Source organism: Balaenoptera acutorostrata, chromosome 3 (assembly GCF_949987535.1).
Source record: "Balaenoptera acutorostrata chromosome 3, mBalAcu1.1, whole genome shotgun sequence".
In the NCBI taxonomy this organism is placed as follows: domain Eukaryota; kingdom Metazoa; phylum Chordata; class Mammalia; order Artiodactyla; family Balaenopteridae; genus Balaenoptera; species Balaenoptera acutorostrata.
Window position 1 is genome coordinate 32,633,621 of NC_080066.1, and position 26,451 is coordinate 32,660,071.

At 56.5% G+C, this 26,451-nt stretch overlaps 1 protein-coding gene across 1 annotated transcript in view; it reads left to right on the forward strand.

The window, feature by feature from the left end:
• Nucleotides 1-10,068: 10,068 nt before the first annotated feature.
• KLF13 (KLF transcription factor 13) overlaps nucleotides 10,069-26,451 on the forward strand; it is a 45,813-nt gene continuing 29,430 nt past the window's right edge. The window contains exon 1 of the mRNA XM_057543612.1: nucleotides 10,069-11,122. Coding sequence (XP_057399595.1) covers nucleotides 10,534-11,122 — 589 coding nt within the window. The 5' untranslated portion in view covers nucleotides 10,069-10,533. The remainder of the gene's footprint in view (nucleotides 11,123-26,451) is intronic.

The window sequence follows — 26,451 nt, forward strand, 5'->3', positions numbered from 1 at the left end:
TTCAGGGACACAGCAGAATGTGTGGACCCGTGCACTGAGGACCCATTTCCTGAGGGGCTGCATGCCCTGAGGCACTGAATGTCACGGAGCACTGTCCAGTGGCTAGCCCAGAGCCAGGGTCATCCTTGTCCCCTTGGAGAGGAAACTCCAAGAGGGCTTGCCTCCTGGTGACACACCAGAGCCAATGCAAACCACTCAAAGGGCCTCCGTCAGCCGTTTCCAGTGGGAACTATTTCTGGACTTTCAGGAAATGACTTCTGGTTAGAGATGGCTGCCTCTTGGCTGCTCTCAAGTTACCTGAAATGTGATTAAAACTAATTCATTTTCAACTTCTCCTTTCCTTTTCCTTGGGGGAAAACATTTCTTTTTTTTTTTCCCCCCCTGGAACATCAATAGCCCTGGTTGTACAGTTCTCTGCTTTACATACGAAAGAAGTTTCATACCAAAGACCAAATCCCAAGTCAGAAAGCTCCGGTTCAAAGAGCCTCGAGTAGAAAGAACCAACTCATACTACATTTGGAAAAAATTTTATTTATTTATTTATTATTTATTTTTTTAATTTTTTATTTTATTTTATTTTATTTATTTATTTATGGCGGAGTTGGGTCTTTGTTGTTGGGTGCGGGTTTTCTCTAGTTGCGGCGAGTGGGGGCTACTCTTCATTGTGGTGCGCGGGCTTCTCATTGCGGTGGCTTCTCTTGTTGCGGAGCACGGGCTCTAGGCGTGCGGGCTTCAGTAGTTGTGGCACACAGGCTTAGTTGCTCCACAGCATGTGGGATCTTCCCGGACCAGGGATCAAACCCGTGTCCCCTGCAGTGGCACGTGGATTCTTAACCACTGTGCCACCAGGGAAGCCTGGAAAAAATTTTAAATCAACTAGTTGAACTGTAAAATCAGGTCTAATAGCTACTGACTCTTTCAATGTACCGTCCTACGTAGGAAGCCGAAGCCCAGAAAACCAAGTGAATGTACAAGGATGTGATCCCGAAGGTGACCCCAGACGCCTGGTGCACAAACTGAAGTGCCCACCTGACTGGGCATGACCCAGCCCCACCTTCTAACTCCCTTCAGCACTAACAAAAAGAATACTGCTTCCCTTGGGTCCTGTCAATCATCCTTCAGTTCTTCACTGAAGAAGGACTTCACTGAAGTCCTACATGCAGACAGCCAAGAATTTTGAGAATTTTGTTGAGTCTTTATCCTACATCGTTCATGGCAAATCCACCCATTCCCATTAATGGGAATACTTATCAGACAGGATTCCCATGAGAGCCCAGAATGGGCTAACCTGGCTCTTATTTAATGGATCTGATAAATCCCCACATTAATTAGCTAGCTTCGCAGAGGCTGGAGATGCAGGCACCATGGTGAGGCCAAAGAACCCGGGCTCTGCATCTTGCTAGGTTGGCCTTGGGGAATTCTCTCTGCCTGACTGAGGCTCGGTTTTCTCACCTGTAGAGTGGGAGGGAGTGGCCCCTTTCTTGTGCCTTTTCCACGTGTGTCAACGTGTCAAGGGGGCTATGAAGCATTACCTGAAGGTTGGGACTTATTGACCTTCACTGGTGCTGGGAAAGAATCTCAGAGTCAACTCAAAAGGATAAAATGCAGCATCTGGCCCAGAGCATCCACCAGGGAGGGGATTACGAGTTACGAACGGCAGACTACTAGGGGTTTATTGTCTTATTGTCGGGGCAGAGGGGGCGGTGCACAAAAGAACAGACAATTACCATTGAGACCAGAGACCCTCCCAGATCATCGTGAAGTAGGGGGGGATCCCGCGTCGCTTGTGCTCAGGAGTGGGAGCCATCTGCTCCAGCAAGCCTGGAAGGGACTATCCATCATTTTAACATGCTTTCCTCATACATTTGTTGCCGACCCTGTAAATATCTCTTAAGTCTTTCGATGGCTGGGTCTCAGAAGCATTTCTGGTTTTAATCTTTCCCCATGTAAACGTGCACCAGATGTGAAGCGGGCTTTCATCATTTGGGCCCTGATGAATTATTCTGCACTCCAGGACCACTGGGAGACAGGACGTGGAAATGGTTTTCTGCTCCACCCCCATGTCATACAACAGAGAATGGCTTGTTCTCCTATTAGCATGGCAAGCCATCAGTGACTCCCTGGGAAGGAGGAAGGATGATGCCCAGAGCTGGCACCCCTGGCTGCCACCAGGAAGCCAGCCCCAGAGAAGAACACTATAGCACAAAGCACAGGCCTCACTCCACATGCCACCAAGCCCTCTCCTCATATGCCTTCTTCTGTTGTTTTCCTTCCATCCCCTCCACCCCCTCCCACCTTCGTATTAGTGAAGGTAGGCTAAGCTGCAGTAACAGGTAGGCCCTGGATTATTATGGCTGAAACACAGTGACCATCTGCGAGCACCCTGGGCCAGATTTCTGGGTTCCAGCCTCCTCTATTTCGTGACTTCATCATCCCCTAGGGCTTTGTTTACATAAGCATCCAGCAGGCAGAAAGGAAATGAGAAGATGCAGGAGAGAGATCCACTCTCTTAAAAGCCCACAGCCCCTCTGCTCATAGTCCCGCCCTGGGGACCTAATTACCTGGTCACACCTAACTGCACAGGTGTGTCGGAAGTATGGTTGCTCACTGCTGTGGAAAGAGGGGATGGATTTTGTTGATGTCTTAGTCCATTTGGGCCGCTGTAACAGAATACCATAGACTGGGCGGCTTATAAACAGCAAATATTTATTCCTCACAGTTCTGGAGGCTGGAAGTCCAAGATCAAGGTACCAAGCATGTTCGATGTCTGATAAGGACCTGGTTCATAGATGGCTATCTTCTCACTATGTCCCCACACGCAGAAGGGGTGAGGGAGCTCTGTGGGGGTCCTTTATAGGGACACTAATCCCATTCATGAGGGATCCTTTATAGGGGGTCCTTTATAGGGACACTAATCCCATTCATGAGGGTCCCACCCTTTATAGGGACACTAATCCCATTCATGGGGGTGGGGGTCCTTTATAGGGACACTAATCCCATTCATGAGGGTCCCACCCTTATGACCTAATCACCTCACAAAGGCCCACCTCCTAATAGCATCATTGGGGGTTAGGTTTCAACATATGAATTTGGGGGGGGACACAAACATTCCATTGAAAGTAGTTGGGAGGCTGGTAGTCTCTGGCATGATCTTTCAATATTAGTTTTTCCTTACATCAAAGTTCTACATGCAGATAGCTTAAAGCTGCAAGGTTAGGAAACATAGCCGTCTCTAATCCCTTCCCTTCCCTCCTTCCCCCTCCCCAGAGACAATCCTTCTTGCCTCTTTTACCTGATTGTTTCCACAACTCAAACAGTATATGCATTTGTTTCCTTTTGCTGCATACTAAATTGCCACAAGCCTAGCTGAAAACACACATTTATGACCTGTGGTTCTGTAGTCAGAAGTCTGGGCCTGGTGCAGCTGGGTTTTCTATCTCAGGCCAAAACCAAGGTATTGCCTGAACCATGTTCTCCTCTGGGGCCTGAGGCCCTGTTCCAAGCTCAGGTGGCTGTGGCAGGATTCTGTTCTTTGTGGTTGTAGGACTGAGGTCCTCTGTTCCTGACAGTCTGCTGTCAGCTGGAGGCCACTCCCAGCCCCTCATGTTCCTTGCCATGAGGCCTTTCTACTTTCAAAGCCAGCAACAGAGAATCTCCCATGCCTCAAATCCCACTCCTGCTTCCAATCTCCCTGACCGCCCTGTCTCTGACCCTAGACCCAGATGAGAGGGCTCATGTGATTGGGTCAGGCTCACTCAGATAATCTTCCCCATCTTAAGGTCAACTGATGTAGCACTTAATTCACATCTGCAAAAGCCCTTCACAGAAACACCTGGGTTGGTGTTGGGCTGACTGGGAGGAGGTGTGGACACCAGGGGTGGGGAGGAGGGGGGCCACGGTGGAATTCTGCCATCACACATGATCACACTGCCGCCTCCCGAGGTTTTGGTCTGGGGTGATGTTGGTTGATCTCCGAGATGTAGGTGTGGACTTGGCTCCCTTTCCTCCTGCCGCCTCTGCCCATGTGGGCATGTCTGGGGGCCCTGTTCCTCCATTAGATCGATGTTCCTTGTTTACAATGATCATTACGGAAATACTGTCTGCAACTGAACCAAGTGGTCAGTGACAATGGACCTTCTTTTGTTCTCTTTGGAGCTCTTGATTATCTTCCGTTTGCTTAGTTTTCTATCTCCTTACCATACCATTAATCCAACCCCAAACTCTTTGCCAGTTTTCTCAATAGCCTCTCAGGTCACATCAGGTTTTGTGGAAAACATTAACGCTTTTGGCATAGCTCAGCTCCTTGCCTTCTGGGGACATCGTGGGTCTGCCCCTGGCTCCCTGTGGGCAGGATGGTCCATGTGACTAGCTAAGAGCACAAGTGATGTGCGTCATTTCTGGGCCAAGCATTTAATTGCCAGACCTTCCTTCTTCCCTCTGCTGTGGTGACTGCCAGTGTTCCAGAGAGGGATTGCTCTGTCCCTCTGGATGCTGGGGTGGGAATGATCATGCCACAGAGCAGAGTGCTCAGCCAACCCTCCAGGTACTGAGAACTAAACTTATGGTATTTGAAGCCACTGAGTTTTGGAACTATTTGTTACTGAAGCATAACTTAGCTGCTCCTGACTGGTACAGAAAATGGTAACCAGGAGTGGGGCATGGCTGCAATAGAAAGAAAGGCATGTGACATTGGCATAAAGGCTGGTCCAGTGGGCAGTAAGGACACTGATTGTGGAGGCTGGAAGGATGGCCATCACATAGCCAGTGGGTACATTGTCACCTGGGATAACTTAGAAGTTTCAGAGACTAAAGAGACTTGAGAGTGTTCCTCTACCATCAAAGACCAAGAGGCTGAAAGAAGCTGCAATTCAGTTGAGACAAATATGTCTTGTGAGGCCCTTGAGAGTGGCCACTAACAATGAAGCAAGCTGGAATCGAACAGATTAGGTAAGACATTAACTAGAGTTTTGAGGAACTAGTAGGGCAAAAAAACCATGTACAAGCACTAATACAGTTTGTGGTTGGAACTTAAGATGACCCTTCATCTCTAACCTTCTACAGGCTGAAAGCGGGCTGGGGAAACTGCTCAGCCTCCAAGGAGAGCATATTCCCATTGCCCCTCTCCTGCAACATGCAGCCAAGGAGGATGACGGTGGAGGAGGAACCCCACAAGGTGGAGCAGGGCCCGTAGAACAATTGGGTGGCGGGGGGACTGGGACTATTCACCCAGTCACTCCAGGATGAGGGGCAAAATCTGCCCAGCAGGGTCTCAGCATTGCTAATGGACCATTAGCTGGGACTGTCTGCTGGGATCTCCCCCTCCTCCCCTTTCTGAATTGGGCTGTTTGTTGTGTCATTCTGTCCCTTTCCATCACTGAATGTTGAGATTGTGTATTGGAGCTGCGAGTGGGGTGGAGCCGCCTACAGAGGTCCTCGATCTCGAGCAGGATGCTACCTCCCTTGGCCTCGAATCCCTGTTTTCCTTCTCATCTCCGATTTCCCTGTCTCTGGCCCCTAGGTCAGGATTTAAAAGTTTTCCCACCTGGGGAGGGGGACGGTGTATCTTGTGTGAAAGAAGGCATGAGGGACACCTCTGGGTCCCTCTACCATGGCGATCAGCATGTTCTAGACAGAGGCTGCTCCATCAACCTAGGCGTCCCCAGGCGACTCACGGAGGATGTGTAGCATGGCCAGAAAAAAACCTTTGAGATTTGCAGGTGGTTTGTATTTCGGGACCAGCTTCTCCTGATGGATACAGGGATCCTGTCTATTTCACCTCCTGAAGAAGTGTCCATGGAGCATTTGACCTGCTCCAGCCTGGCCTGGTGGCCCTCTGCACCCCTCCCCTCCCTTCTGCATTGAATGCCTCCTTCCTGGATCACATGCCTCCCTCTTTCTCGGTTGGCTTCTTTATTTTGGTGAAGAATTATCTCTGGTAGCATCCTACCATGAGAAAGAATCCATGGGTAAAATTTTTGAGACCTCATTCATCTCAAAGTACTTGGTTTATATTTTCACGGGGTAAAGACTGGAGAATAACTTTCCTTTAGATTCTCAAGGCTTTGCCTCTCGCCTTCTGGCTCCTGACCATCTCTGTGTAACCTACTTCTAATGTCAGGACACTTTGGTCCCCATTATTCTGAACTTCAACCGTGATGTGCCTTGGGGTAGAACTATTTTTTCCCGTTGAGCTCCCTGTGGGCCTTTTCAGTGCATGCTCCTGAGTTTTAGAGATTTTTTTAAGGATGAATTAAATGATGATTCCCCCCACTTCCACCTCCCGCCACCCGTGTTTCTCCGATCACTCTTTTGGGGTTCCTATTATTTGATCAATGGACTTTCTGGATGGTCCCCCTTTATTTTGTTCTCTCCTATCTCCCATTTTTGGGGTTCCTTTTGTTCTGCTTTCATAGAGATTTCCTCAACTTTATCTTCCAATCCCTCTCTGGAGGTTTTTTTTTTTTTTCCTTTCCGCTACTTTAAATTTCCAAGAACACTTCTTGTTTGTTCTCTGAATGTTTCTTTATATGTGGCCTCCCTTCATGGGTTGCCATATTTTCTCTGATGACATTATTGATGACTACGTTGCCATGTACTTCTCTCTGCATAGTCTCTGTTTCCTCCAAGTTGCTTTTAAAAAATCTATTGGAGCTTTAGGTTTCATGACACAGGCTTTCCTGAGATGCTGGGTCAGCTTCGGCTGCCTGTGAAACCCCGATTAGAAGCTCTGCACACGTGGGGGCTCATTACCTGCGCCCTTCCCTCTAGGGTGGTCTGGCTGCTCCCTTGGGCAACCACACGTGTCAGAAAGTTTAGGTGTTCCCCTCAGCCTGGTCTAACGCCCCAGGAAAGACCCTTTCAGCCTCCTGGCTGCAGGCATTCTGAAAACCCAGAAGAGGGGATGGGGCATGGTCTCAGCATCTAACACCTATAGGTTCATTTAACCCCTCTGTTCCTATTATGGTACCTCTGCCCTTAATTGTGAAAGGTATCTCTCAGCCCAAGATGTGCCCGTTTACCTCCCTTAGATGACAGACATCCAGTCTTTCATCAGGACGAGGAAGGCAGCACAGATCTGGTGAGAGGATCTGGGCATCTGGGTGCTTCTTAAGCAGACTTTATGCCAGTTATTATCTTAGCCCCCATTCACACCCACATCCAGAGGTGCCTAGTGCCATCCATTGGTGAACCTTCTGGGGACTCCAGAGTTTGTTCTTGGCTTTCCTTCCTGGCTACCATTTCAAGATTTCGTTTTCTCAGGCCTGCTAAGTATTTTAGCTTCAACAACCGTGTTGCAGTTACTTCTTCCCTTGCTTGCCCCATTCTTGTCAATTTCTGCCTTAGAGCAAGCAAACTTAACTGCTGTGTCAGGAGGCTCCAAAAGTCAGAGTCAACACATACCATCAATCCCCCACCTGCAGCGGAAACCTCAGCCCCCTTTCCAGTCCAGCCTCTTCACTCCAGACACATCCCCATCCACTTGCTCTGGGCTGATCCTCCCTACCCTGCTTTTGTTTATCCTGTTCCTTCCATCTGACACTAGATACTCACCCACCTCATACATACAGAAGCCACCTCCGTCAAAATCCTCTTAAGCAAGGAAAACACGGGCCGGTGGCTATGGTGAGATTTTCCTCTGGGGAAGAGAACTGTATGTATCTGGAAGATACTCCCATGTGGGACTAGGGTAGTCTGCTGGGCCCTGGGGCCTCCTTCCATAAACAATCATTTATTTATTTATTTTATTTTGTAAAACATTTATTCATTTATTTGGTTGCACCGGGTTTTGCTTGCAGCAGGTGGGCTCCTTAGTTGCGGCATGCATGTGGGATCTAGTTCCCTGACCAGATATCGAACCCGGGCCCCCTGCATTGGAAGCGTGGAGTCTTAACCACTGGACCACCAGGGAAGTCCCCATGAACAATCATTAAAGGCCTGAGAAATAAGCCAAGGGGCTAAGTTTTGCCTCCAGAATGCCACGGGGGCACAGCCAAAATCCTCAGGGAGGCTGCATCCATGCGGAGGCCTGTGGGCTGTTTCGGGCTGTGGATGGGGGTGGGGTATGTGTCAGTGCAGACGACCCTTGACCCAGGCCTGCCTCTCCTCACCCAGGGCAGGTGTCTTGTCCATGGTCAAAGCCCAATGCCTAGAAGGGTGCCTAGTCCTAGGTGTGTGCAGGCTGGGGTGTCCCGAGGGATCATGGAGAAAGTGGGGAGATGTGGTACCTTGAAAACTGGGCAGAATCCTGCTGGCTGGAGAGGGATGGGGAGAGGATGGGTGGCTGGTAAGTCAGCGTAGAGCCAGCTCCATCCTTAATGAAGTGACTGATTGTGACATGTGGTGAGACTGCAGGAACATTCTGAATCATTATTTGGTCAGAACACAAATCTCTTAAATGTCATCAACACAGTCTGCCTGGGAGAAGAATGACTACTTCCTGCCAATAGGAGACCGTCTTAGAGGAACCTGACCCAGCTGGCTGGTACAGAGCCCACCTCTGAATAGCATAATGTGTGGTCTTCCCAGGGGCACGGACTCCACCAGAGAAAGGGAACTTCAGGGTGTTAGTCACAGATACCCAGGGCGCCCAAACGTCCACACCAGTTTACAGGTCACCATGACATGCAACGCAGAATGCCTGTCTCCGTTCCTCCTTAGTGACCTGGAAATAGATTTTTCTACCCAGGCCCCAAATTAATTCTGTGAGAATGGCTGCTATTAATTTTGTGCGCAGAATGACTTTGTCCCACCCACCCCTATTCTCCGGTCCGCAGGGATCCGGTGCCTGGGCTGCCCTCCCTCTCCAGGCTCCCCGCGGGCAGCTGACATGTTTGAACGTCCATTAAGAGCTGCAGACGCCAGCCAGTCTCCCCGGGTCAGGGGTTTGCTGCGATCGGTTCCGGCCTCTACCCTCTACGGTGATGGCCTAGGCCTGTAGCAGAACGGCGGGGGGGCGCCTAGAGAGAGTGAGGGTGAGGGCGCCGGTGAGAGCCAAGGGCAAGTGGGCGGGGCGGGGCAGGGAGCATTTCCTCCGCGAGGCCCGACAGTGGGTGGGTGGGGCGCGGTGGGCGGGGCCCTCGCAGCCGGTGGCTTTTGAGGCCTCCCCGGCCGAGGTGGGAGAGGGGCAGCCGGGAGAAGTTGGCAGCGGGCCTGGGGAGGGGAGGCGGAGGAAGGGGCCCTGCGTTCCCTAAGCGGCGGCGCCGACGCCCCGGCACGTAGTTCACTCCTGCGAACACAAGACGCGGTGGACACATCACCCGCGCTGCCAGGCTAACCACCAGCTTGGGGCCAGTCGGGCTCCGGATGACCCGGGCTCAAGGGCAGGGCGGCGCGGCTCGATTCCCGGCCGCCGGACGGTCGGGGAGCTGCGGGTCCCGCTGGCGGGAGCGGCCCCTCCCCACCCGAGACCCCGCTCCCGGCCGGGCAGGGCCGAGCGCCGGACTCAGCAGGGGAGGAGCGTGCAGCGGACGAGCGGTCTGCCTCGCGGCGAGGCCGCCCAAGAACCCGGCTTCGGCGGGGTGCGGCGGGGTTGTTCCGCGCCGGCTGGAGCGGACACGCCTCCTCGCCGGGCACCTCACTCCGCAGAGGAAAGGGAGAAGCGGAGGTGAGCCCCGCAGGGCGAGCTCTCCGCCGCGCCCAGCACAGGCGGGGCTGGAGGGACAAAGGGGCGCCCTCCAGAGCGCTTGTCTCCGCGCCGGGGTTCAAGGCTGTCACGGTACAAAAGCTCCGACAGGAAAATACCCCGCGGGGTCCCCGCCGCGGAAGGGAGGGGGCGCGGCCCCGCCCCAGCCCACCGCCCTCGGACGTCGTGCGTCAGCGTGCCCGGCTCCGGGCTCCAATTTCCGCCCCTCCTCCCGCCGGCCAAGGGGGCACGCCCATTGGCACGCGCACGCCCCGAGGCCGGGTGGGCGCCTCTCTCTCTACGGATTGGCCCTGCCGCGAACCCGCGGACCAATGGCGTTCGCCTTTGTCCTCCGCCACGCCTCCTCCCCAGGCGTGGGCGCGTGACCGCCCCATCCCGCCGATGCGCGCTCCGGGATCCCCGCCCCCTCCGCGTGCGCAGCTCCCCGCTGCCGCCGCCGCCGCCTGTAACCTGCGCCGCCAGGATGTGGCTGGGGGCTGACGTCGGGTCCAGATGTGGCCCCGGCCCCGCCCACCCCCGGGGCCGGGCCGCCCACACCGAGCCGCGGCGCGCGCGGCGGCTGTCCCGCCTGCCACAATGCGCGGCGAGGCTGTCCCTAACGTCGCCACTCGGCATCCTTAGGACAGGCCTCCCCTGACGCCCCGCGGGGACCCCCCACTCGCCCGCGCCCCCCAGGCGCTCACTCTTCGGTGCCCAGCCAGGCGGGCGCCTCGCAGACGCGGAGCTGCGCGGGTGACGGCAGAGGCGGCTGCGCGCCCAGCCCAGCCCGCGGAGAGGGCGCGCCGCGCCCCCGCCCCCCGCCAGCTCTCCGGAGGCCGTGGGTGCGGATGCGCCGCTGACGACTCGCAGCGACCAGCAGTGCCGCCCGCCCGCCGGCCGGAGCCCGCAGCATGGCAGCCGCCGCCTATGTGGACCACTTCGCCGCCGAGTGCCTCGTGTCCATGTCGAGCCGCGCGGTCGTGCACGGGCCGCGGGAGGGGCCTCAGCCTGGATCCGAGGGTGCGGCCGCTGTCGCCGCCACGCTGCCCCGCGTCGAAGAGCGCCGCGACGGCAAGGACAGCGCCTCGCTCTTCGTAGTGGCGCGGATCCTGGCGGACCTTAACCAACAAGCGCCGGCGCCCGCCCCCGCGGAGCGCAGAGAGGGCGCCGCGGCCCGGAAGGCGAGGACCCCCTGCCGCCTGCCGCCCGCGCCACCACCCGCCCCCGAGCCCGCCTCCCCCGGCGCCGGTGGCGCGGCGGCCGCGCCCCTCAGCCCGGCGTGGAGCGAGCCCGAGCCCGAGCCCGAGGCGGGGCTGGAGCCGGAGCGAGAGCCGGGGCCCGCGGGGAGCGGCGAGCCCGGCCTCAGACAAAGGGGCCGGCGGGGTCGAAGTCGCGCCGACCTCGAGTCCCCGCAGAGAAAGCACAAGTGCCACTACGCGGGCTGCGAGAAAGTTTACGGGAAATCTTCGCACCTCAAGGCGCACCTGAGAACTCACACAGGTCAGTGGGGCGGCCCGGGGCCAGTGCGAGTTACCCGGCCACGCCCCCGGAGCCGCCGGCGGGTAGCGAGGGGAGGTCGGGCCGGGAACGGTCGGGGCCTCGCCCCTTTCCCAGCCGCTTGGGGCTGCGGACGACATCCCGCGCACCGCGCGAGGCGGGTCCCGGCGCTGGGAGCCGGCGCCCACCCGGCGACCGCGCCCCCGCCGGGCACGCCCCCTCCCCGGGCGCGCTCGGGCGGGGCCGCGGGGGCGATTGTCGTCATCTCGGCCTGGGCCTGGGCCGGGGCCGGGGGCGGGGACCCCGCCCAGGTTGGGGGGGCGCAAGGGCAGGTGCCGGCTAGCTGGGTGGGGGCCGCGGGTGCCGCCCGGGGAGGTGGGCGGCCCGGGAGCCGCGGGGGAGGGGTGTCCTCGCCCGACCCCTCCCCCGCCGGCCGGGCGCGCGCTCGGGTGGGGAGGGGCCGGCCCGGGCGCGCGGCGGGCGGAGTTCACGCGGGGACAGGGCTGCCTTCAGCCACTCGGCACATTCTTCGTTCTCCTCTTCCTGTAATTTTTCCAGCGCTCTAAGGTTTAATTTGGCGAAACCAGAACCAGCGGCGGCCGACGCGGAGGGCGGTCCCGGGTCCTCTCCTGCGGCTCTTTGGGGGAGCCCCGCCCATCCGGCCGGCGGGGGCGCGCCGGACCCGAGGGGCTCCTGGGGCGCGTTGCGCTTTCTCCCGAAAGGAGCGCCCTGCCTCCTGCCCGTAGGTCTGCGCCGCTCTCCTCCCCGCCTTGCTCTCACCTGCCGGGGCCGGATGCGGGCAGGCAGCACCTGCACGGGGGCGGGCGGCCGGAGCCGGCAGCCTGGGATCCGCGGACCGCCGCCCGCCCCCGACCCCAGGGCACCATTTCCCTTCGCGCGAGTCTGGGACTGTGTCGTTGATTTCTCTGTGGTTGTTTATTGTGTTTTAAATACAAAAGTGGAAACAACCTTTTAATGGTTAAACAACCTTTTTTCCCCAGTTTGGTTTAAAGAATTGTGTATTTCACCTGAGCTCACGCGAACTCTTCTGGACACTTAGGTCTTCCACCTTTGGGACAGTATTTAAGCCTTTATACTGTTAACTTCGTGATCGAAGGTTTAGGTTTCTCATTTGTAAAACAGCTCACAAACTGATTACATGACTGATTTAAAAACCGCAGTAGGCTTCAAGAACTTAGAGTTGAAAGGCTTTTTCTCCCGGTACATTTGGAACTGAGTCGGCCCAAGGTCTGCGGGTGTCAGGTACCGCGGATCTCACGACCGCTTCCCCCCCGAGGCTGTCCCCGCATTTCTGGTCCCACGCTGTGGCCGCTCAAACCACGTGGCAGGTGGTGGGGTCGCGGGTGAAGGCGGGCCGTTTCTAGGCTGTCTGAGTCAGAGTTCGGGCAGTGTGGACTCTTGAGGGGGGTGGGGACGTTACTGCAAGAGTGGGTGTGGTCGTGGGGGAGGGGCGAAGCTAGGTTTGGAGCCAGGCGGACCCCAAGTACCCGGGCGGGGCCAGCGTTTGGGGTGCGGCTGGGGTTGAGTACCCCGTTGAGGCGAGGCCAGTGCTGGGTAGGGAACTTGATTGGAAAACCTTTCTGCAGCCACTTTTACTGTGGCCTTCCACCCGGCAGCACCCGGTAGCCAGCTTCGCGAATTGCGGAGGGACTGACCCGGGGCGGGGCTCGCCCGGGCCTCCGCCGGGGCATGCTTTCCGGGTTGTCTCAGCCCCCCTGGTCCAGGGTCCGTGTGCCCTGCGCAGCACAGGGCAGGATGGCTAGATGCTTGGGTCAGGAGCGCTGGGAACCCACGCCTTCGCAGTGGGGTGGAAGCCAGCCTCTCTGGGATGCCTGGAAGCTCAAGGCAGTCAGAAGAGGATGGATCCATACGTTGCCTGCGAAGTGCTATGTCTGTTCTTAGAGCAGGGAGCCGGCCCCAACCTCCAGGTGTGCAGAAACTCGGCGCTCTACCTCCAGAGCAGTTGCAGATCTCCAAGTCAGGAGTGCACAGGGTTCCCTTGGGGCCCTCGGAAATGCAGATTTCCAGGTCCCAGATGCCGACTGCAGTTTAAGGGGTCCCCCAGGTGAATCTGCTTATGAACCAAGAATCCATCTCTGGTCCAGGGCACCTCCAGGAAGCCCATTTCCAGGCTGAGCCCAGGTGTGCAGAGCATAAGTCACTGGTGTTCATAGAGGGGACAGAGGCAGCCCACAGAAGGGAGAGGAGAGGCAAGTTGGCTGCAGGGGGTGACCGAGAGGTGACCCTGGGAAGACCCGAGCAGCAGACCCTGGTTTGTGGGCTCCCAGAGTGTTCTGCGGTGGGAGGGGTGGTCTTTGCAGGCAGTGGCTCAGGTCATGCCAGGCCTTTCATTAGGGACCCCCCTACCCCCATAGCGATTGTATGGTGGGGAGTAAATACCAAAATGACCTTTAGCCAAGGAGGCAGTTGGCACCTTGCTCTGCCTAGCTTTGTGACCAGAGACTGGTCCCCAGGTCTCCCTGCAGCTTGGTGATGTCTCCCTTGACCACCTGGAAGGTTTGCGGGAAACGAGGGGGGTGCGGTGGGGTGTGTGTGTGTGTGTGTGTGTGTGTGTGTGTACACACACACACACACACACACACACACGTGAAATTCCTTTGGGAGTTCCTAAGGTCTTTTTTTTTTTTTTTTTTTGATGTGGACCATTTTTAAAGTCTTTATTGAATTTGTTACAATATTGCTTCTGTTCTATGTTTTGGTTTTTTGGCTGCGGGGCATGTGGGATCTTAGCTCCCCAACCAGGAATTGAACCCTCACCCCCTGCATTGGAAGGTGAAGTCTTAACCACTGGGCTGCTAGGGAAGTCCCCTAGGGGCATCTGTGACTCTGGGGGAACCTGGGCTTCCTGGCTCTGCTCTGATCTCCCACCCCCACCCCTAACCGACTGCACGCAAAGAGCTGCTGCTTGTCCTGGTTAGCTGTGTGGCCGTGTGGTCCCCCAAAGGTCATCCTAGGAACTCATGACTTTCTGTCACATTTAGGTAACTGTTGATGTTATAGCAAGCTCATGATAAAACAAAACAGACACAGATGTCTTTGCAACTTGAGCCCCTTGTTATTTGGTTGATCGTAACTTCCCAGCCCAGACCTGGGAGGTTTGCTAAGACTCGCTTTGGGGACTGCCTAGACCAGGAGCAGATTTTCTTGGAGGCCGAAGGGCTTTGATTTGAAAATTCAAGGACTTAGAGAAGGGAAGCTCTGGATCCCTCTGAGGGCAGACTCCCCGCCCGCCCCCCGCAGCTGGCCAGGTCGCACATATTGGAGGAGGTTCCTACCTGTTGTCCAGGATGGGGCGGGGGGCGGGGGGGGGGCTTGGTGAGCACCTAGCAGAGTGGCCCCAGTCTTTCTAGGCAGACATATCACAAATACATTCCTATTTGTTCCCACAAAGGATTGTTTTCAGAATGTCTCTGTGCCCTGTTTTCCCTCCAGTGCTAGTAGCCAAAACCTCTCCTTGCACCCTGGGCTGGGCTGGTCTCAGCAGCTCTGGGGGCCTGGCCAGGAAGGTGGGCACTGTGTTGGACACAGCCCCTCTCTCCTGCAGCCGCAGAGAGATGTTCCTGGCCACCTGGCCCTGTGTGGGGTGGGGTGGAAAGTAGAGTGAGACTTCACTGTCTCAGCCATTTCCTGTGATAATTTGGGGCAGGATTTGTTTGAAATTTACACTGACTCACTGAACGAGGGATTCGATCCCCAGTGAGATGACTGGGGCAAGGATTTAGGTCCCCTCCCCCAACCCGAGCTGTGGCTTTAGAACATGGTTTCCAAGCACACTGCCCGCCCGGACCCCTGGCAGGTGCTCCCCTGGGCAGCTGCGTTGCAAAGGCAGCCTGTCAGAGTGGAGGGTGGCTGGCCGGGATCTCCTTCACCCAGAGCAAACCAAGCTGGCAGAGGGCCAGCACTTTGTCTAGGACACGGCCAGGCCAGCAGCTCCCGCCCCTGCTCGCCCACAGTCCCAGGCTGCCAGTGGGCCTAGTTGTGAAACTCTTCAAAGAGTGCAGAAGTGTGTAGACAGAATGTGCAACCCTCCCCTCCCCCAGCTAACCACTGTTGCCCTTTACTGGTGCGTCCCTTTCCAGACCCTTTTCATGGATTTTTGTGTATACACGCAAGCACGTGCATTCACGGAGTAGGTGATTTTAAAACACACATGTAGGACCCACCAAACACATTCCACCGAGGCTTTTGTCCTGTGTGTTTGCTCAGTGAGGCAGCTTCGTTCTTTTTCCTGGCTGCATAGTACTCCAGGGTGCAGCTGTGTGGCTGTACTGTCTCTTACCTGCTGGAAGCACAGCTGCGCTGCTTTTCTTGTTTGTTTGCTGTTAGAAGCCGTGCAGCAGTAGACTCTGGTGTGTGTCTCGGTGTCCAGCTGGCATTCGTGTGGGATTGAGACCTGGTGGTGGTAGTGACGGGGGCATAGGCGGCGTTTAAATGTGTGGTAGAGCTAGCTACTATGTTGACTTAAAGGACACATTATGTTTTGAAAGGAAACAGGTTGACAGATCTTGGTCTCCCCAGTGTTAAGGTTCCTGCTGTGTCTCTGGCTGACTTTTTTTTTTTTTAACTTCTCCCAGTTCTCCTTTTGTACACGTGAAAGCATCATATTGAGAACATTTGAAACAAACTCAACAAAACCATTGTTACTCTCGCATCCCTCACGATCGGCTGTCCTACCATCCTGACTCAGCTTACCCGGTAGTCCGCAGCCCCTGCCGCAGTGAGGTGTGCCCCCGGGGGCCTCCTGGCACGGCCTGCACTGGGCAGGGGTGGGGGGCACCGATGTGATGCCATTTGCTCCCCCCTCCCCTGGCTGAAAGCGGATTTGAGGCCCTCCCTCCTGTGTGAGCACCTGATAGGACCACGCTTCACTTAGCCAGAGGCCCTGTGTGTGTGGCTTCAAGCCTCTTCAAACCAACAGGGTTGGGGGAACCAACAGGGTTGGGGGCCCTGCCCCTTCAGAGAAGGTGCTGCTGAGTCCACTCGTGGCGGCCCACATGCTCTCAGGACCTGTCTGCTCTGACTTGACTCTGAATCCCGGTGGTTGTTTGATTCCTAGACGTGGCATATCAAAAGGGCAAGGGTGAGATACGTTGCTGGTGCTAAAAGCAAGGGAGGAAGCAAACCAAAGGGTTATTCACACACACACATGTGTGTTTAAATATATAACTTGAGAAACCCCACAAAACCCCACAGCACTAGAGCAGACCCAGGGCATCTGCAGAGGCTGTGAGGTCCTCCCTGCCGTCCCTGGGGCCTGCGTTCTGTGACACCTGACCTTCCCAACAGAGATCTGGAGCTCTCAGGGCACTGTTAAGGTGTGTCTGGTTTGTGCCCTAAGAAGGCAGTGAAAATAGTTTTTAAAATAAAAACGAATAGAATGATGCACTCAGTGCTCGTGCTGTGTCCTGCACATCCACGCGGCTTGCCAGGGGCTGGGCCTTCAATTTGCAGTACTTTCCAGTACGCTGTTTCATCTTCACAAGGACCCTATGGAACCGGCACTGTAATTATTACTAGTTTTTAGATAAGGACACTCAGGCTTAGAGGGGTTAAGAAATATGCTGGAGGTTGCACAACAGATGAGGGTGGAGCCTCCCCGCTTTGGGGTGTGGGTGTGCCCGCGTGCCCGTCTCGACCGGGTTCCAGGGGATGGCGGATGAGCAGGGCCTCAGGTTGTTAGAAGCCCAAGTGCCCCTCGCACACCGTTTCCCCCACAAATTCTCATTACTTCTGAAACGTAAAGGGATTGTACGATGAACATTCAAATACTCTTCTTCTCGAGTCATTAGTTAATATTCTGTCACACTTTTAAAAAATCCTTTCTTCCCTCTTTCCCACTTTCTCTCTCTAAATATTATGTTTTCTCTCTCCCCTGCCTCTCATCTCTCTAAATGTTACACATTATCTAACATACAGTCCATATTCAGTTTCCCTAGTGACCCTCCCAGGTGGCCCATACAGGAGCCGGGATGCGGTTAATCACACATTGCATTTGGTTGTCCTAATTCTTTTTTTTTTTTTTTTTTAATTTTTTATTTATTTATTTATTTATTTATTTTTGGCTGTGTCGGGTCTTCGTTTCTGTGCGAGGGCTTTCTCTAGTTGCAGCAAGTGGGGGCCCCTCTTCATCGCGGTGCGCGGGCCTCTCATTGTCGCAGCCTCTCTTGTTGCGGAGCACAGGCTCCAGACGCGCAGGCTCAGTAGTTGTGGCGCACGGGCTTAGTTGCTCCGCGGCATGTGGGATCTTCCCAGACCAGGGCTCGAACCCATGTCCCCTGCATTGGCAGGCAGACTCTCAACCACTGCGCCACCAGGGAAGCCTGTCCTAATTCTTTAGTGTCCCTCAATCTGACACTAAGGGACACTAGTGTGCCCCCCCCCCCGCCCATCTTTTGGTCTTTGGTGCATTGGCATTTTAGGGATCCAAGCCAATTGTCTTGTAGAACAATCCCACGATCTGCATTGGTCTTGTTTCCTCATGATTAGATCCACTCTAAACAATCTTCGGTCAAAACTACAACACAGGTGATGCTGGGCCCTCTGTGCACCAACAGTGCTGGATCGTGGGTGAAGGGGAGCCTGCCAGGCTCCTCCGCTGTACAGGGCTGTTCTCTTCTTGACAATAAGTGACACTCTGAGACCGTGGCTCTCCAGAGGGCCAGGGCGCTGCTGGTCCTTCGCGGAGCCAGGTACCGTGCTGGGGCGCCGTCTGCTCACCTTTATTCAGCCCCTTCTGCCCAGTCCACCTGCCAGGCTTCTGTTCATCCTCCAGTGTCCTTGACTGGACAGGTGCTGGGTTTTTCAGGTTTGTTGTTGCAAGTCTTTTTAAAGTAAAAGGGCAGCTCAAGAGAGTCTTAGGAGCTCCTTCCCCCAAACAAACCAGATCCCCTGATTTTACATTGAATCAGATGTTTCCAGATGGTATTTGTAGCAGCTCAGGAGGTGTTCGTGGGCATGTTCTTCTCGGTCAGCCCACCCACACCTCGGCTCTGTGCCTACTGGTGACCTGTCTCCCAGGCCTGGGCGGGTGGGGCCTGCAGCCGATGACACACTTAATGTCCTGGTGGGTCTCAATATGCTTTCCAGAAAAAACCCAAATACGGATCTAAGTCCACACACCTGAGCCTGTTTTCCTTTCCTTTCACAGCCCCAAATGGGATTATTTTCTTGAGAAGTCAGTGTCCCGTCAAGATGGGAACAAACTTCTTGAGTGTTCGCCCAGCCTGGCGGGTCAGAAGCAGCTGCTGCAGTGTGACTGGGATGGGGCAGTGGGGACAGAGGCCCCCAGAGCTGAGCGCTGGGCTCAGAAGGCCTTGGCCGCTGCCCTGGGCCAATACAATGGAGGCTGGAACTCTGACTTTTTACCCTGCAGGCAGTGATTTGACACGAGGTACTTAACGTAGGACCGAAGGACTCCTCACCCAACCCCGAGTTCTGCCACTTGGTTGACACACACACACACACACACACACACACACACACGAACGAACACACACACACACACACACACACACACGAACACATGGTGCCCTGTCTGTTGTGGCTGACCTGAGCATCCAAGGCTGGAGCGTGTTTCTGTGGAACCCATGACTCCCAGTTCCATGGTCAGTTTTACACGTCGGGGCCCACCCTCCCCCCCAGTGTAGAGGTCCTGCAGTGAGGAGGCTGCGTCCCCTCGCTCCTCTGGTGGCTGGGTTCTGCCGTGTCCTCCACCTGCTCCCGGTCCCCTGCCGACCCGGGTGGGCTGGGGCATCCTCCCCGTTCGCCACGGGCCTCGTGTGCGTGGTGCGGGCGGCCTGGCCCAGTGCGGCGTCTGCGCTGACATCGTTCTGAACGCACAGCACAGGGCACGCTCCAGGTTTTTACTGTGGTGTGTGTGCGGGGGGCGGAGGTGGGGGATCTGTTTATTGTTCTCCTTTTTTGAAGTTCATCACGCAAAAAACACTTGCTCACCAGGAACTTGGCCGCACTCTGTGGCCATTGGCCAGCCTGTCCCAAGGTGACCTGTTCGGAAAAGTGCTGAGACTTGATGCCTCAGTTTAAATGTCCCTGCGCTGCTGTCACAGGGGCGTGGCCTGCCTGCACAGATGGGCGACCCCGTGGTCCCCGAGCACAGGGCCCAGGCCTGTCTCCTGGAGCCAGAGCCCAGGGCGCGTCGTGTGAGAGCTTTGCAAGTTGGCAGTCACTCACCAGAGAGCGAGTGGCTCTGCCTGTGTCAGGCTCCTGCCTCGGAAGGGGCTTCTGGCGCAGGCCTTTGTCCTGCAGACGTGGCCAGTGGGAAGGAAGCTCAGGTGTGGAAGAGGGTGAAGCGGGCTCAGGAGCTCAGGGGGCTTTCTGACCCCACCCAAGGTGGGGCCCCAGCAGGGTTCCGGCTGGGCAGCCTGGCCAGGGACCTGGGGCCCGGTATGGGGCTCCTCATGCCCTTGGGTTAAGTTGACCCAAGGTCATTCTCCTCCAGTGGGAGCAGTACAGGAATTTCCTCCTCCTGTAAATTCCTCCTCTGAGCTTTTCACTTGTTCTTAACTCTCTTTTATTGTATAAATGCTCACTAATAAAAAAAAAAAAAGGATAAAGAACTTGTTTGGGGGCCAGAGGAAGAAGCTAAAGTTAATGGCAGATCAAGAATAGAGGTTTTTGCAAGAAAGTGTTGGGAAAGAGAGGAACCAGAAAAGGCGCACACAAGCCTCAGCACTCAGCCCACTAGGAGGGGCGGAGCGGGGCCCAGGGGCCCAGGCGTGTCCTTGGTGGGGAGTGGTGTTTTGCCTGGGCCTTTGGCTGGCTGAGTTGCTCAAAACCAAGTCTGAGATCAGGGAGAGGGTCTGGGAGGGGCGGGGTTAGCACCGTGGGTGCTCTCTTATCAGCAACAAACCTCACAGGTTTTCACTGGAGGAGGGACAGTGAATGTGAATGAGTCACGTAGTTGCCACTGATACTGTCACTGAGTGATGGGCAGTCTGGCTACTTAGGAGCCCCACGTGCTTCCCTAACTTCTGCCCATTGTCCTCCATCCCCAACCGGCCACTCTGGTTTGCCCACTGGTCGTGGGTGGTCCTCTCCCACTGGGCATGCTGAGTGAGCACGGCAGGGCGGCGGGACTCAGGCGGTGTAGACGCCATCCACAGGTCCCCTCCACCCATCACTGAGGTCTCACCCGAGTCCCACTCTGGAAGGATTTCCCTGTGTTTGTTCATCAGTTGCCATTTTTGTCACTTAGCACAGGCGTTGTGGTGTTAGGAGGCCCCCAGGGACTCCAGCTCCTGCAGCCCTGGGTGCCAAGGGTGGTCCCCCAGGTTTCCTTGTCTTTTCCAGAGTGCCCTCTCTGGGCGGCTTGCATGGCAAATCCTGTTTTCTAAAGTTGCCTTGGGAATTCCCTGGCAGTCCAGTGGTTAGGGCTCTGCACTTCCATTGTAGCGGGCATGGGTTCGATCCCTGGTTGAAGAACTAAGATCCCGCATGCTGTGCGGCACAGCCAAAAAATTTTAAAAAATAAAGTTGCCTTGTTGCTTGGCCTAAGGCACCGGGGATATTCCCCCAGGAGAGTCTGAGGGCCTTTGCAGGATGCCATCTTTTACAATGATGAAATGTCTTTCAGCATTTTCTCCGAGCCCTCTTCGAGGTGGGGCCCTGAGTGTTCACAGCATAGGCCTCATGCTGTTGTGTTGGCGATCAGGGTGGTTGCCCTAAGTTACTGTCAGGCCTCTGGGGTTTACAGGAAATTCAGCTTTGGCTTCTTACAGGTGCTGATTTGAAGCTGTCCTTCCCCGATACTGGGCTGGGTGTTACATGCTAGCATCCTGCTTTGAACAGGTTGCATCAGTCTTAAGTTCACTCACTTTAGCCTTTGGAAAATGTCACCCTTTCTCTCCCTTTCCCTGATCGTCTCCCTGACTCTTGAACCAAGTGTTTTAACTCCTTCCCATATTCAGCTCCTCCCGTCACGTGTTCAGCACTGCACAGGGCCTCGGGAGGCAGACACGTGTGTGCACGTGTGTGTGTGTGTGTGTGCGAGCATGCGTACCAAAGCTCAGGACAGTTGTTTCTGTGGAAGGAAGCCCGTCGGGAGGCCTCTGGCCAGGTGGCTCCTGCTGCAGCACGCAGGGGGGTTGTCATGCCGAGGCTTGCCCTGCAGGAGCAGGAGGAAGGCGCAGTGTGTGTCCAGCTGAGGCTATAGGGGCAGCCCTGGCCTTAGGGTGGAGCGGGCACCCTGGAGTCGAGCTGGAGGTTGTGAATTCCCGGGCCCCAGTGGGGTACTTGTTTTGGGGCCATTCTGCCCTCGATCGGGGCCAGCAGCCTGGCGTGGGGGTCTGGCTGTGGCTGGCCGGATGGACCTGAGCTGAGCTCTGTGGCTGCCCAGGGGAGGGTGCAGCCTGGTCCTCACATTTCCTCCTCCCTGCCCCCTCCACCCCCCTCCCTCCTCCTCTCCTCACACCTGGGGTCTAAGCACATTTTTAATCTGTCCTCAGGGGTTTCCAGTCCTCGGGACAGGGGAGGGTCGGTGTGCTGGGGAACAGGTCCCAGGAGGCTGGGGAGGCCTGGAGACACCTCTCCTTTGTTCTGTGGCCTGGCTCAGCCCCGGAGACCAACCGGCAGAGGTCTGGGGTGGGGCTGTGGCTTCCTCCTCCGTCCTCTGGGCCCCTGGGGACACCCTGGCGGCCCTTCCTGTGGGGTGTTAGAGGCAGTGGCCTAGCTGTTCCTGGTAGGTCAGCATCCTCCCACACAGCAGAGGGAGAGGTAAACACTGGGTCCCCTTGGCAACCGGCTGAGCCGGGGCTCAAAGTACTTGTGGCAAGAGAAGCTCTCGTTGTCTCATGTTTCTAGGATGGGCTTCTATTTTGATTTTTTTTTTTTTCTTTAATTAGCCGGAGTGACTAAGATACCAAGATGCCTGACCTGGTTCCTAGAATTTCTTAATAAACATTTATATTCCCTTTACAGGAGGCATGTTTCTTGCAGTGATTCATGGGCATTTTCTTTTAAACTGTGGAGAGGCCCTGGCATGGCAGGGCGGGGGTGGCACAAAGGGCCCCCACTGCTGACAGCTGGCACCGTCGCAGGCCGGGGCGCTGGCAGGGTCGCGGCCCGGGAGTGCTCGCGTAAACACTGCCCCGGGATTGTGTTGACTTGGAGGTTGATGACACTCCATCGAGAGTTTTGGGGAGGTGCCTCTCTCATCTCAGGATGTTCAGAGCCCCGTAACAAGCGTCCAGAAGTCTGTCTGAGCCCAAGCCACGCTCTCCCCACCAGATGCCAGGTTCTCCTGGGAGGCCAAGGTATGAACTAGTTTACACCTTGGTACAAGATGACACTTTGGTGTTTGATGTTAAGCCCTAACTGCTCTCGTAGGTGGCTAGGCTGGATGTCCCATCTCAGTGGGAGTGCCTGAGAGGGTCCGGGCCAGAACGGGGGCCCCTCTCTGTGGGTGAGACTCGGCGGCAGGCCTTGCCCTTTACCTGGGGCTGCCTTGGGCTGCCCTGCTCCATCCACCTGTGAATTAGCTCCTGCAGAGGCGCCTGCCCCTGCCGAGGAGGTGCCAGGTGAGTCTACGAGAAAGCTGACCTCACCGATTTTATCATGAGTGGAGCCGACCCAGGAGGCCGTCTGCAGAGGCACGGCAGGTTTGTGTCCAGGGGCCCGTCTTTACGGTGGGTGTGCAGGCCCCTTGGCTCCCTACCCTCGGCACAGACAGGGCTGCCCCGTGGGCCCCCACTCCGGCCTCCCTGTCGACCCCACGCGTGTAGCTGCGTGGGAAGCGGCTCCCTGCGGAGGGGTCTGTTGGGGTCACCAGGGGCAGGGTGTCAGGGGTTCTGTCTGGTGCCCGGTGCCCTGTGCCCTTTGTAAGTCCTGACCGTCTGGACTTTGGACTTGGAGTCCCGTGCTGTTGCTGCGTCTCGTCCTGGGCTCACGGAAGCTTGACTCCACGTGTGCTGTGTGTTAGTAACCTTGGTCAGGGGCCTCTCAGTGTTTTGTTTTTATCAGAGAAAGGTCTTTTTGTCTGATTGTGCATAGTCATTTAAACAGAGGCAAAGTGCAGTATTGCTGAGGACGCCTGGCCTTGGCGGGAGAACAGATGGAGTCTGGCTCCAGCTTCTCAGCTGTGAAGCAGGTTGGGCATGCTGACCTCTGTCCTCTGAGAGTGTGTGCAAGGCACCCATTGGGAGGTGTGTGTTTGTGTGTGGGGGGGGGTGTGTAGGGGGTGTATGTGTGTGTATGTAGTGTGTGTTGTGTGCATGTGTGTATATGAGTGTGTGTGGTGTGTGTGTCTGTGTTTAACCTGTGGGAGCAGAATTTCACCCACTGCAGTGTTGCCCGTGGGTACCTGAATGGACAGACAGTTCTGCTGACTTCTCTTTTGGAAAGAAACAGATGATTCAGAACTACTTTTTTGAAGCAGGTGCCAACTCATGTCTCAGGGCCTCCTGGAGCTGCCCTGTGGCTCTGCATGTGGGTGAGCTGTGTCCCAGCCTCAGCTCCCACCTGTCAAGTGCCGGTCCGTCCTGGGCCACAGAAAGGCAGTGCAGACAGCGTGGCTCCCAAGTCCTGTTGCTATGGAAACCCGCTGCCCAAAGGCTGTGCTTAGGCTAGGGAGTGGTGCCCATGCAGGTGAGCCTCATTTGTTACCAGGTACCAGCTGCTCGGCCCTGGCCATACTCTTTTAAAGACAGAAGCCGCCGAACTGGAACCTTTTTTTTTTTTTTTTAAATAATTAATTTTTGGCTGCGTTGGGTTTTCGTTGTTGCGCGTGGGCTTTCTCTAGTTGCGGCAAGCAGGGGCTACTCTTCACTGCAGCGTGTGGGCTTCTCATTGCAGTGGCTTCTCTTGGTGTGGAGCATGGACTCTAGGCGTGCGGGCCTCAGTAGTTGTGGCTTGTGGGCTCTAGAGCGCAGGCTCAGTTGTTGTGGCGCACAGCTTGTGGGACTTAGTTGCTCCGCGGCATGTGGGATCTTCCCAGACCAGGGCTCGAACCTGTGTCCCCTGCGTTGGCAGAAGGATTCTTAACCACTGCACCACCAGGGAGGTCCCTGAACTGGAACCTTGAGGTGACAGCCCAGGTCTCCGTCCCCAGAGCAGCTCTGGGTGTGCCTGCGGCCTGGGGTAGAAGCAGGGGTGGCGCCCTCCACCTCCTCTCTGCTGGGCATCACTGGTCTCTGCCGTCTCATGGTGATGAGTGGCTATGCCATTCCTGCCAGGTGACTCCACCCGGATGGATGGGGCGCTCTGGGTGGGGCTTCCAGAAGCCGGCCGTCGTTGGGAGAGGTGTCCACCTCGGGGAGGCCCCAGCTCCTTGATGGCTTTCGTGACTGGCAGCCTCTTCAGTTGGAAGGCTAGAGATCTTGTTTGCAGTGGAAGCGGCCCCTTAAGGTAGAGAGCACCTGTCTCCGCGGCCAGGGGATCCCGCTCAGGACTGACAGTCGCTGTTTGACGGCTTCCTGGGCTGCTGGTCTCAGCAGCATCCCGCCTCTTGTTTGCAGGGGTAATTGCTCTCAGGAGCTTAGGGCCATCTGCGGATTTTTTCCCCCTTTCTTCTCTCTCTTTTGGGCCACAGTTTTATGTTTTCAGATACGAGGATTGTCTCCTAGAGGGAAGCACGAAAGCACTCTTGAGGCTGGCTTTTCAGCTGTGGAACCACGCAGTTCGTGCCCCTTTCCTGCTAGGTTTTCACCCTCGCATAAGTGCGTTTGGCATCAAGATGCTTCCTGTGTGGTCTGAGGGGACAACGTTGAAGGAGTATGAGAGCTGAGGGCCTGTATCCTGAGGTGACACCTGGGCACCAGTGTGGCCGTCCTTCCTCTGTCCTGGCATCTCGTTTCAGAGGACATTTGTGAGTGCCCCAGTGGGGCAGGGGCTGTTCCAGGGGTTTGCTCGAATGGAGGACGGTGCCGAGGACCTGCGTCCCTCCCTTGCTCGTGTGGGCTGGAGTGACCAGGCCCTCGGTGTGGAGAGGCCCCTGAGCCCGGTGTACCCAGCACTCCTGTAGCTTTGTACCTGCAAGGCCTCACCCTGCCCTGAGCCCCTCCCCACCCCTGCCCTCAGGATGCTCACCTGCTTGGGAAGGCAAGGAGGCGCGAGTGGGGTCCAGCCTTGTGTGGGGACCACAGTGGGAAGGCGCTTCTGCCCTCGCGTGTGCCCACCTGTGCCGGCAGCACCCTGGGCCACAGTGATGCCGACCGGGATTCATGTGTTAGGGTATGATTTCCAAGCACAGGAAATGACCAGGGAGGGTTTTTTGCTCACGCGGCCCAGAGCTGTTAAGAGCCGGCCAGCCAGGTCTTGGGATGCTCTCTGGTTTGCAGGCTCCAGCGGTGGCCCCTGCTGACCCCGTGGAGGATGGAGTCTCGCAAAGCCTGGGGCGGATGGCCCGAGGGCACCTTGGCTCCCAGGCCAGGACTGGTGTCTCTTGGTCCTGGTTCCTGGGTCACTTGGGGAGGTGCCTGCTTTTCCATCTTCCTTGGGGGCAGAGTTGTCCCTCAGGGGCCCCTCCCTGCCTGCTGTGCGTGGTGCCTGCGTGGTCGGAGCCTGTTAGTCCTGCCCCAGAGGCAGGCCTCGCGTCCCCGCCTCCTGTGCACACGGGGGCGCCGGTTTGTCCTGACATCTGGTCCACCCCCCAACTCCTGCCCCAGGACTGGGGGTCAGCAGAGTGGTTTCCTGAGCGTCTTCATCACTGCCCTCGCCCCCATTTTCAGGCCAGGGCCGTAGCGCAGACGTGTCCTGTAAGTCCAGCTGGGGTGCTGGGAGCAGGCTGGGAACGGGCCGCAGCCGGGCGCTCGGTATTTGGGGTGGCCTGCCCCTGCCCCACCGATGTGGGCCTGGCTCATGGGGGGTCACCCCCTGCTCGGGACCTGGGCTGAGGGCCCTGTTTCCACCGGTGAGAAGGGAGAGCTCCGGGAGGCCTGGGCTGTCCTTCAACACTCCTCCCTGAGGCCAAACGCCAGGGTCACAGGATCTGTCCTAAGAATGTGGAGAATGAGTCCTGGTTCTGAGGCTTACAGATTTTTTTTCCTAAAAGCAGTAGAACCTTTCTGTCAGCACATCTCAGTGGATTCCAGGGCAGTAAGGAGCGGGAAGGATGGCCAGCAAGGGTGGGGCGGGAGGGGCTGTGGCCAGGGCCCCTCTGTGCTCCTGGAGGGTAGTGCCGGCCACCCCAAGGCTGGGGCAGGGTCCTGCCTCTACATGGCGGGCCAAGGTCCAGCCCCCGAGGCTGTAGGCTGGGTGCCCCGACGCTTGGGGCCAGGCCGGGGAGTTGGGGCCTGTGGTCTGGGGCAGGTGCTTCCTCTCGGGCCTTTCTCAGGCTT